Raw genomic sequence first — 12,508 nt, forward strand, 5'->3', positions numbered from 1 at the left:
TGGTTAGAGTGGAGGGGCGGCAGGTAAACCTAGTAGTTAGAGTGGAGGGGCGGCAGGTAACCTAGTGGTTAGAGTGGAGGGGCGGCAGGTAACCTAGTGGTTAGAGTGGAGGGGCGGCAGGTAGCAATGACATTTTATGTTGACCAAGTTCAACTATTTTTCATTGACCGACGTACAAATGTTTTAGGGCGGAGTCAGCCTTCTCCTTCACCTCCCTCTCCCTGTTTTAAACCTAACCTTAACCACACTGCTAACCTTATGGCAAGACCTAACCTTAACCACACTGCTAACCTTATGGCAAGACCTAACCTTAACCACATTGCTAACCTTATGGCAAGACCTAACCTTAACCACACTGCTAACCTTATGGCAAGACCTAACCTTAACCACACTGCTAACCTTATGGCAAGACCTAACCTTAACCACACTGCTAACCTTATGGCAAGACCTAAACCTTAACCACACTGCTAACCTTATGGCAAGACCTAACCTTAACCACACTGCTAACCTTATGGCAAGACCTAACCTTAACCACACTGCTAACCTTATGGCAAGACCTAACCTTAACCACACTGCTAACCTTATGGCAAGACCTAACCTTAACCACATTGCTAACCTTATGGCAAGACCTAACCTTAACCACACTGCTAACCTTATGGCAAGACCTAACCTTAACCACACTGCTAACCTTATGGCAAGACCTAACCTTAACCACACTGCTAACCTTATGGCAAGACCTAAACCTTAACCACACTGCTAACCTTATGGCAAGACCTAACCTTAACCACACTGCTAACCTTATGGCAAGACCTAACCTTAACCACACTGCTAACCTTATGGCAAGACCTAACCTTAACCACACTGCTAACCTTATGGCAAGACCTAACCTTAACCACACTGCTAACCTTATGGCAAGACCTAACCTTAACCACACTGCTAACCTTATGGCAAGACCTTAAATTAAGTTTGTCTTCTTTAGAAAGGTTTAAAATATGGCCAATTTTGACTTTGCAACTTGGCCATATGATGGGAACACATATATTAGGAGGCCGGAGGTCAGTGTTCATGCAAGAATTTGGTTCCGGGATCCTAAATGAGTTGCCTATCTGATAAATATAGGCTACTTCATGTAAAAAATACACAAAAGGCTAGGCCTCTTGTGACCCTAAGCACATTGTCTTCTGTTCAATTCGTCTTCCCAAGTATTTTGCGACGATGAACTGGGCATATTTGATGCAGTTGTGTGTGTTTTGAGCACAGATTCTCAAACAACCTAAATGTCATAGGCTTCAAGAGTAAGACCAGTCTTTGTTTTTACATGAATCTATTGTGGACAGATCTACATAAACATACCTGGTATCGTAGAATCTGACAGGAAGGGATGTGATGTGTGGATTAACAGCAGGAGTAGTTCTGTTTTTTTTTGGGGGGGGGGGGGGTTTCACTGGTTATTTGGACATATCACGATTTCGCAGGTGTTAGCAACTTTCACATTTTGGAAGGGAAGAGGACATTCAGCCCTTAAACTTGCACAGAGAGAGAGAGTGGAGCTCCTAGATCTGGTTCCACTCATCTTTAGATCTTCTCCTAACATACAGTGCATTCGGAAAGTATTCAGACCCCTTGACTTTTTCCACATTTTGTTTACGTTACAGCCTTATTGTAGATTTGTTCAATACAAAAAAATGCTCCTCATCAATCTACACAAAATACCCAAATAATGACAACGCAAAAACAGGTTTTTAGAATTCTTTGCAAATGTATAAAAAATTAAAAACATAAATAGAAAATGTACATAGGTATTCAGACCCTTTCCATCCTGGTTCCATTGATCATCCTTGAGACGTTTCTACAACTTGATTGGAGGCCACCTGTCTTAAATTCTACTGATTGGGCATGATTTGGAAAGGCACACACCTGTCTACCGTATCAGTACAGACCTACTCATTCAAGGGTTTTTCTTTATTTTTTTACATTGTAGAATAATTAGTAAAGAGATCAAAACTATGAAATAACACACATGGAATCATGTAGTAACCAAAAAAACGATTAAACAAATGAAAATAAATGTTGTATTTGAGATTCTTCAGTGGCCACGCTTTGCCTTGATGGCTGCTTTACTGAAGACTCTAGGCTGTGTTTGCTGTCAAAGGTGCTTCAACACTATACTGATTAAAGGGTCTGAATACTTATGTAAATGTGATATTTCAGTTGTTTTATTTTTATACGTGGTGGTGTTGGAGGAGTTGGTGGAGGAGCTGGTGGGGGAAGTGGTGGAGGAGATGGTTGTGGTGGAGGAAGTGGGGGAGGTGGTGGTGATGGAGGAGATGGAGGTGGTGGTGTTGGAGGAGGAGATGGAGGTGGTGGAGGAGATGGAGGTGGTGGAGAGAGAGAGATTGAAATCGAGTGAGAGAGGGAAAGGGGGAGAGAGAGAGTGGGGAGAGAGAGAGATTGAAATTGAATGAGAGAGAGAGAGCAGGGAGAGAGAGAGAGAGAGAGAGAAAGTGAGGCTGTGGAAACTACTTTCTTCCACTACTTGTTATTTTTTGCAGACAGAGAGAAAGTGCAAGACAGACCACGTATTCACCCAGCACACCCTAATTGACAAACAAACCAAAATAAATGCAAAGTCTTCTCATGCTTTGTTGATTTCAAAAAACCTTTTGACTCAATTTGGCGTGAGGGTCTGCTATACACATTGATGTAAATTTGTGTTGGGGAGAAAACATACAACATTTTAAAATCCATGTACACAAACAACAAGTGTGTGGTTAAAATTGGCAAAAAACGAATTTCTTTCCACAGGGTCGTGGGGTGAGACAGGGATGCAGCTTAAGCCCCATCCTCTTCAACATATATATCAACGAATTGGCGAGGGCACGAGAACAGTCTGCAGCACCCAGCCTCACCTTACTAGAATCTGAAGTCAAATGTCTACTGTTTGCCGATGATCTGGTGCTTCTGTCCCCAACCAAGGAGGGTCTACAGCAGCACCTACTTCTTCTGCACAGATTTTGTAAGACCTGGGCCCTGACAGACCTGGGCCCTGACAGATCTGCGCCCTGACAGACCTGGTTCCTGACAGACCTGGGCCCTGACAGACCTGGGCCCTGACAGATCTGGTTCCTGACAGATCTGGGCCCTGACAGACCTGGGCCCTGACAGACCTGGTCCCTGACAGATCTGGTCCCTGACAGACCTGGACCCTGACAGTAAATCTCAGTAAGACAACAATGGTGTTCCATAAAAGGTCCAGTTGCCAGGACGACCAGGACCACAAATACAAATTCCATCTAGACACCGTTGCCCTGGAGCACACAAAAAACTATACATACCTCGGCCTAAACATCAGCGCCACAGGTAACTTCCACAAAGCTGTGAACGATCTGAGAGACAAGGCAAGAAGGGCCTTCTATGCCATCAAAAGGAACATAAAATTTGACATACCAATTAGGATCTGGCTAAAAATACTTGAATCAGTTATAGAACCCATTGCGCTTTATGGTTGTGAGGTCTGGGGTCCGCTCACCAACCAAGACTTCACAAAATGGGACAAACACCAAATTGAGACTGCATTCAGAATTCTGCAAAAATATCCTCCGTATACAACGTAAAACACCAAATAATGCATGCAGAGCAGATTTATGCAGATACCCGCTAATTATCCAAATCCAGAAAAGAGCCGTTAAATTCTACAACCACCTAAAAGGAAGCGATTCCCAAACCTTCCATAACAAAGCCATCACCTACAGAGTGTTGAACCTGGAGAATAGTCCCCTAAGCAAGCTGGTCCTGAGGCTCTGTTCACAAACAGACCCCACAGAACCCCAGGACAGCAACACAATTAGACCCAACCAAATCATGAGAAAACAAAAAGATAATTACTTGACACATTGGAAAGAATTAACAAAAAAACAGAGCAAAATAGAATGCTATTTGGCCCTAAACAGAGAGTACACAGTGGCAGAATACCTGACGATTTCAACTGATCCAAACTTCAGGAAAGATTTGACAATGTACAGACTCAGTGAGGATAGCCTTGCTATTGAAAAAGGACACCGTAATCAGACCTGGCTATCAAGAGAAGACAGGCTATGTTCATACTGCCCACAAAATGAGGTGGAAACTGAGCTGCACTTCCTAACCTCCTGCCAAATATATGACCATATTGGAGACACATATTTCCCTCAGATTACACTGATCCACAAAGAATTCAAAAACAAACCCAATGTTGTTAAACTTCCATATCTACTGGGTGAAATATGAGTGTGTGTCACGATCGTTGGAATAATTATCGGGCCAACATGCAGCGTGATCTGGGTTCCACATCTTTATTCAGTGAAACGCACATAACAATAAAGAAAGACGAAGCAAACAACGAACCGTGAATACAGAGGTGCTACGTGCACTAACTCAAAACAATATCCTATAAAACACAGGTGGAAGAAATGCTACTTAAGTACGATCCCCAATTAGGGACAAGGATTACCAGCAGCCTCTAATTGGGAATCATACAAAATCACCAACATAAAAAAACTAGAACCCACATAGAAATAATAAACTAGACTAACCCCCAGTCACGCCCTGACCTACTCTACCATAGAAAATAAGGGCTCTCTATGGTCAGGACGTAACAGTACCCCCCCAAAGGTGCGGACTCCGGCCGCAAAACCTGAAACCAAATGGGGAGGGTGGGGGGGGGTGTGATAAGTGTCGGTGGCGGCTCTGGTGCGGGACGAAGAAACCGCTCATCCTGCGGATCTGCCAGCTTTGGTGGCGGCTCTAGTGCGGGACGAAGAAGCCGCTCAGCTCGTGGATCCACCATCTTTGGTGGCGGCTCTGGTGCGGGACGAAGAAACCACTCATCCTGCGGATCTGCCAGCTTTGGTGGCGGCTCTAGTGCGGGACGAAGAACCCACTCATCCCGTGGATCCAGCCATGGACCCGGGCTGAACACTGTGCCTGGACTGGACCTCGGTGTCAAGGAAGGCTCAGGATCAGGACTGGACACCAGATCTGGACTGGACATCAGTGCAGAGGAAGGCTCCTGCCATGGATCAGGATTGGACACCAGATCTGGACTGGTCATCAGTGCAGAGGAAGGCTCCTGCCATGGATCAGGATTGGACACCAGATCTGGACTGGTCATCAGTGCAGAGGAAGGCTCCTGCCATGGATCAGGACTGGACGCCGTATCTGGACTGTGCACCAATGCAGATGAAGACTCTGGCCTTGGAGCTGGACTGGACGCCGTGCTCAGACTGGGCATCGGCGCAGGGGAAGGCTCCGGCAATGGAGCTGGAGGTTCCGGACCGTTGACCGTCGCAGGAGATTCCGGACCGTTGACCGTCGCAGGAAGCTCCGGACCAGGGACCGACGCCGGACCGGGGACCGTCTCCGGGAGCTCCGGACCGGGAACCGTCACAGGAAGCTCCGGACCGGGGACCGTCACCAGAAGCTCCGGACCGGGAACCGTCACAGGAAGCCTGGTGCGTGGGGCCGGCACTGATGGTACCGGACTGGTGACACGCACCTCAGCGTGAGGAGCAGGCACAGGACATACTGGACTGGGGAGGCGCACTGGAGGCCTGATGCGTGGGGCCGGTACTGGTGACACGCACTTCAGGGAGAGTGCGGGGAGAAGGAACAGGATGTACTGGGCTGTGAAGTCGCACCGGAGACCTGGTGCGTTGCCGCATACTCCTTGCCAACTCCATTCTCCGGTATCCCTCCTCGCACTGTTCCATTGACTCCCAGGCGGGTTCTGGCACTCTCCCTGGGTCGACCGACCACATGTTGTACTGGTTCACACCTCGGCTCCGCCGACCACCCCGTGGTCTTTATTTAGTGAAACACACAAAACAATAAAGACCAGCGAAACAAACAACGAACTGTGACTACAGAGGTTCTACATGCACTAACTCAAAATAATATCCCATAAAACACAGGTGGAAGAAATGCGACTTATATATACGATCCCCAATTTGAGACAACGATTACCAGCTGCCTCTAATTGGGAATCATACAAAATCACCAACATAGAAAAACAAAACTAGAACCCCACATTGAAGTAATAGATTAATCCCCAGTCATGCCCTGACCTACTCTACCATAGAAAATAAGGGCTCTCTATGGTCAGGACGTGACAGTGTGCAGTCACATCAGCAAGATTTGTGACCTGTTGCCACAAGCAAAGGGCAACCAGTGAAGAATAAACACTATTGTAAATACAACCCATATTTATGTTTATTTATTTTCCATTTTGTACTTTAACTCTTTGCACATAATATGACATTTGAAATGTCTTTATTCTTTTGTGAGTGTAATGTTTAATGTTAATTTTTATTGGTTATTTTGTTTTGTTTATTATCTACTTCACTTGCTTTGGCAATGTTAACACATGTTTCCAATGACAATAAAGGCCTTAAATTGAATTGAAATGTATTGAGTTGAGAGAGAGAATGAGAGAGACGCTATGCAAACTACTTTCTTTCCTACTTGTTGTTTTTTAATTTGACTTTTGATTATATAGATATTGATAATAGTGCTGTTGAGGGAAGTAAACATTTTGCTGCACCGCTAAAGCAGAGAAAGAGAGAAGTCTCCAAGGTGATAATGAACACGGGCACAAATCATGGCAACAGGAGTGGCAGCCCTGGGAAATGGCTGCCTGTTGCTTTAAGACTTGTCAGCCGCTGGAGGAAAGCTACAGTTCAGCTCCCTAGTGACTTCAGTGTCCACAACTCAACCTCCCACTGCAACCAATGCAGCAATCAAGGGTCCCAATAAAAGTAAAATATACACTAACGTTCAAAAGTTTGGGGTCACTTAGAAATGTCCTTGTTTTTGAAAGAAAAGCACATTTTGTGTCCATTAAAATAACATCAAATTGATCAGAAATACAGTGCAGACATTGTTAATGTTGTAAATGACTATCGTGGCTGAAAACTGCTGTTCTGATTAAAGAAGCAATAATACTGGCCTTCTTTAGACTAGTTGAGTATCTGGAGCGTCAGCATTTGTGGGTTCGATTACAGGCTCAAAATGGCCAGAAACAAAGACCTTTCTTCTGAAACTCGTCACTCCATTCTTGTTCTGAGAAATGAAGGCTATTCCATGCGAGAAATTGCTAAGAAACTAAAGATCTGGTACAACTCTGTTTACTACTCCCTTTACAGAACAGCGCAAACTGGCTGGGAGGTGGGAGGCACCGGTGCACAACTGAGCAAGAGGACAAGTACGTTAGAGTGTCTAATTTGAGAAACAGATGCCTCACAAGTCCTCAAATGGCAGCTTCATGAAATAGTACCTGCAAAACACCAGTCTCAACGTCAACAGTGAAGAGGCGACTCTGGGATGCTGGCCTTCTAGGCAGAGTTCCTCTGTCCAGTGTCTGCGTTCTTTTGCCCATCTTAATCTTTTCAGTCTGAGATATGGCTTTTTCTTTGCAACTCTGGATAGAAGACCAGCATCCCGGAGCTACCTCTTCACTGTTGACGTTGAGACTGGTGTTATGAGGCATCTGTTTCTCTATTTAATGAAGCTAACATAATTGCAAAAGGGTTTTCTAATAAATCTATTAACCTTTTCAAATTATTAACTTAGATTAGCTAACACAACGTACCATTGGAACACAGGAGTGATGGTTGCTGATAATGGGCCTCCACCCTTATGTAGATATTCCATAACAAATCAGCTGTTTTGAGCTACAATAGTCATTCACAACATTAGCAATGTCTTCACTGTATTTCTGATCAATTTTATGTTATTTTAATGGACAAAAAAATTGCTTTTCTTGCAGAAACAAGAACATTTCTAAGTGGCCCAAACTTTTGAACGGTAGTGTACATATACAGTACCAGTCAAAAGTTTGGACACACCTACTCATTCCAGGGTTTTTCTTTATTTTTTATTATTTTCTACATTGTAGAATAACAGCGAAGACATTAAAACTATGAAATAACACATATGGTATCATGTAGTAACCAAAAAAGTGTTAAACAAATCAAGATATATGTTATATTTGAGGTTCTTCAAAGTAGACACCATTTGCCTTGATGACAGCTTTGCACACTTTTGGCATTCTCTAAACCAGCTTCATGAGGTAGTCATGATTCCATATGTGTTATTTCATATTTTTGATGTCTTCACTATTATTCTACAATGTAGAAATAATACTGTAGAAAATTATACTGTAAATATATTTTACTCCCCACAAATGTGAAAGCATTGGATTGTTGGAGACATGGGCTAGAGGGAGTTTCCACCATATTTATTATAACAGCCATTTCCTTTCAATTCAGTGAGGGGAAATTAACACGTCTACACTTTGTCAGCAAGGAGAGATGATTGGGACACAACCAAAGTGGTCATCAGAACACGCTGCTAAGACTCCTCCAGAAATGGTTCAATGTTAAGTGGAGAGTATTGCTTTTGTATTGTAGATAGTATTATAGATACTATTATAGTATTATCGATATTATCATAGTATTATAGATAGTAGTATAGATATTATCATAGTATTATAGATAGTATTACAGATAGTATTACAGTATTATAGATAGTATTACAGTATTATAGATAGTATTACAGTAATATAGATAGTATTACAGTATTGTAGATAGTATTACAAAGCCCTACTATTTAGCCATCTAAAGGCTAGTTCTCCGGTCTTTCTTATATTTTGCCGGAGGAGTTGTTGAATACAGGGAAATACAGGCGGTCAGATCTGCCTAGTGCTGTAGAGACGATGCTTGAGACGATGTATTGTGTGACCTGGTAGTTAAAGCCTTCCTAGAGAGCCTGTAAAGTTCAAACAGTCTGAAGGAGACTGTGAGACCTCTAGTTGACCTTATGTTACATGACATTAGTTTGCATACAGTAATGCTAGATGACATCATTTGACATAACACGACATGACATTCGTTGACATAACGCTCATAGTGAGAAGGCAAAACCATTTTTTTTATTGTTTCACATTTATTACAGATGGAAAGACTGAAATATCACATTTACATACGTTTGACTACAGTTGACATAACACTACATGACTATAGCTGACATAACACTACATGACTATAGCTGACATAACACTACATGACTATAGCTGACATAACACTACATGACAACAGCTGACATAACACTACATGACTATAGCTGACATAACACTACATGACTACAGCTGACATAACACTACATGACATTAGTTGACATAACACTACATGACTATAGCTGACATAACACTACATGACTATAGCTGACATAACACTACATGACATTAGTTGACATGAGGGAGGGAGGAGGGGGATTAGTGAGGAGAGGAGAGGGGGATTATTGAGGAGAGGAGAGGGGGGTTAGTGAGGGGAGGGGGAGAGAGGGGGGTTAGTGAGGGGAGGAGAGGGGGGTTAGTGAGGGGAGGGGGAGAGAGGGGGGTTAGTGAGGGGAGGAGAGGGGGGTTAGTGAGGGGAGGAGAGGTGGGAGGGGGGTTAGTGAGGGGAGGGAAGGGGGGAGAGACGGGGTTAGTGAGGGGAGGAATTGGGGGAGAGGGGGGGTGAACATTCCCGTGGTCATGTTGTGTCTTGGTCCAGCAGTAAGCTACTTACTGAGGCGTCTTGGCCCAGCAGTAAGCTACTTACTGAGGTGTCTTGGCCCAGCAGTAAGCTACTTACTGAGGTGTCTTGGCCCAGCAGTAAGCTACTTACTGAGGTGTCTTGGTCCAGCAGTAAGCTACTTACTGAGGCGTCTTGGCCCAGCAGTAAGCTACTTACTGAGGTGTCTTGGCCCAGCAGTAAGCTACTTACTGAGGTGTCTTGGCCCAGCAGTAAGCTACTTACTGAGGTGTCTTGGTCCAGCAGTAAGCTACTTACTGAGTTCCTCTCCTTCTCCAGTCACATTGATACTCACAACTCCTTTACACTGTGTGAACCAGACACACACACACACACACACACACACACACACACACACACACACACACACACACACACACACACACACACACACACACACACACACACACATGCTGAGTAGCCTATTCAATCAATTCCAGATAGTGACTTTCCTGATACGGCTTCCATAAGTATGTTTTAGTTGCGCACAGAGGGACTTGACCCTCGATTTAGAAAATTGCGGTCTTGTGGCATCAGTCAATCAGTGAGTGTTGGCAAACTTGGCTAAGAAGTTACCCAGCACATACAAACCGATTGACAATTTCAAGTGTCTACTCTTTCCATTCTGGTCCTGCTGTCCTACTCTTGCCTTGGGTTACAAAATTCCAGTTACTTCCCCAAAATTCCCATTCTTCCTAGAAACCCTGGTTGGAGGATTCCGGATTCCTGGAATTCCTGCTTATACTATCCTCATTCCGGAACTCTTCCAACCAGGACTCCTGGAATTCCTGCTTATACTATCCTCATTCCGGAACTCTTCCAACCAGGATTCCTGGAATTCCTACTTATACTATCCTCATTCCGGAACTCTTCCAACCAGGATTCCTGGAATTCCTACTTATACTATCCTCATTCCGGAACTCTTCCAACCAGGATTCCTGGAATTCCTGCTTATACTATCCTCATTCTGGAACTCTTCCAACCAGGATTCCTGGAATTCCTACTTATACTATCCTCATTCCGGAACTCTTCCAACCAGGATTTCTGGAACACCTGTGTATTTGAGAATCGACTGGACTTTTCTGTTCTTGCATTCCTGTTCTTGCCGTAACTGTCATGGCGTCGTGGTGCCTTCTCTGGTCCTCCAACACCACTTGTAGCAGCATCTGGATCGACCAGAAACAAGCCCTGCTTAGCCAGCCAGCACATGGGGATGCCACATGGTATATGCTGCTGGCTGCTACCAGGGCTGACCTATAGTGTTCATTTCCCCTATAGTCCAACCCGGTGTCTCCATGTGTGGACAGGTAATGAGTTGGCACCAACCCAGCCCTACTGTCAGATCAGCTGTGCTCTTGGATTCTTTCCCTGTGATAGTATAGTAATGTATAGGTGGAAACCCTAATGCTCTGTAGACATGTCAGGAAGAAGTTGTGATCAAAAGAGAAATAGAATAGAGAATCAAGGGAAGGTGAGGTGTGTGAATGTAAGAGAGGGTCTGCTGAGGTAGAGACTTCATCCCTCCCCATCCCCATCCCATCCGCCCCCAGGTTAACGGTTCACTCTGCTTCGCTCACTTTCATTCCTCGTTCACACATATTAACTCTGCTTTTCTCACACTCATCCCCCCCCCCCCCCTCTTTCACTCTCTCTTCTCCCTCTTTCTTGCCCCCCTCCCCACACACACTTATAAAGTTAGCAGCATACCCGGGTTCATAGGTTAAGATGTGGGTGAGTGTGTGTGTGTATGTGTGTGTGTATCTGTGTGTGTGTGTATCTGTGTGTGTGTGTGTGTGTATCTGTGTGTGTGTGTGTGTGTATCTGTGTGTGTGTGTGTATCTGTGTGTGTGTGTGTGTGTGTGTGTGTGGTGTGTGTGTGTGTGTGTGTGTGTGTGTGTGTGTGTGTGTGTGTGTGTGTGTGTGTGTGTGTGTGTGTGGGAACAGAGCCCCCTTTCCACCCCTTTGTCAATCCATCAGTTAATTAGAAACAGGAGAAAGTGTCATTGGACAGAGAGAAAAAGAGGGAGGGAAAAGAGAGAGAGATAGAAACAGAGGGAGGGAAAAGAGAGAGAGAGATAGAAACAGAGGGAGGGAAAAGGGAGAGAGAGATAGAAACAGATGGAGGGAAAAGAGAGAGACAGAGACAGAGATAGAAACAGAGGGAGGGAAAAGAGAGAGAGCGAGACAGATATAGAAAGAGAGAGGGAGGGAAAAGAGAGAGAGAGATAGGGAAAGCGAGACAGAGAGAGAGAGAGAGAGGGAGGGAGAGAGAGAGCGAGAGAGAGGGAGGGAGAGAGACAGAAACAGAGGGAGGGAAAAGAGAGAGAGAGGGAGAGACAGAGATGGAAAAGAGAGAGAGGGAGGGAGAGACATAGATAGAAACAGAGGGAGAGAAAAGAGAGGGAGAGAGATAGAGACAGAGGGAGGGAGAGAGAGAGAGATAAACAGAGGGAGTGAGAGAGAGAGAGAGATAGAAACAGAGGGAGGGAGAGAGATAGAAACAGAGGGAGAGACAGAGATAGAAACAGAGGGAGGGAGATAGAAACAGAGGGAGTGAGAGAGAGAGAGATAGAAACAGAGGGCGGGAGAGAGATAGAAACAGAGGGAGGGAGAGAGAGAGAGAGATAGAAACAGAGGGAGGGAGAGAGAGAGAGAGATAGAAACAGAGGGAGGGAAAAGAGAGAGGGAGAGAGACAGAGATAGAAAAAGAGAGAGGGAGAGAGAGAGATAGAAACAGAGGAAGGGAGAGAGAGACAGAGAGAGAAACAGAGGGAGGGAAAAGAGAGAGAGTAGTAAGTAAAGGGGAGGAATGAGAGAAGAGAGCTCTGTTCACAAACAGACCCCACAGGACAGCAACACAATTAGACCCAACCAAATCATGAGAAAACAAAAAGATAATT

The 12,508-nt window shown here is 44.7% G+C and overlaps 1 protein-coding gene across 1 annotated transcript; it reads left to right on the forward strand.

Moving 5' to 3' along the window:
* Positions 1-4,682: 4,682 nt before the first annotated feature.
* LOC139374539 (keratin, type I cytoskeletal 9-like) lies at positions 4,683-5,543 on the forward strand. The gene has a single exon (XM_071115530.1). It carries the CDS (start codon positions 4,683-4,685, stop codon positions 5,541-5,543), a length of 861 nt encoding a protein of 286 aa, XP_070971631.1.
* Positions 5,544-12,508: the final 6,965 nt, after the last annotated feature.

The sequence above is a fragment of the Oncorhynchus clarkii genome, chromosome 19 (assembly GCF_045791955.1).
Source record: "Oncorhynchus clarkii lewisi isolate Uvic-CL-2024 chromosome 19, UVic_Ocla_1.0, whole genome shotgun sequence".
Lineage (NCBI taxonomy): Eukaryota > Metazoa > Chordata > Actinopteri > Salmoniformes > Salmonidae > Oncorhynchus > Oncorhynchus clarkii.

Excerpts from the sequence above, each read along its gene's own strand:
- LOC139374539 (XM_071115530.1), top strand. The coding sequence starts at position 4,683 with ATGGGGAGGGTGGGGGGGGGTGTGATAAGTGTCGGTGGCGGCTCTGGT.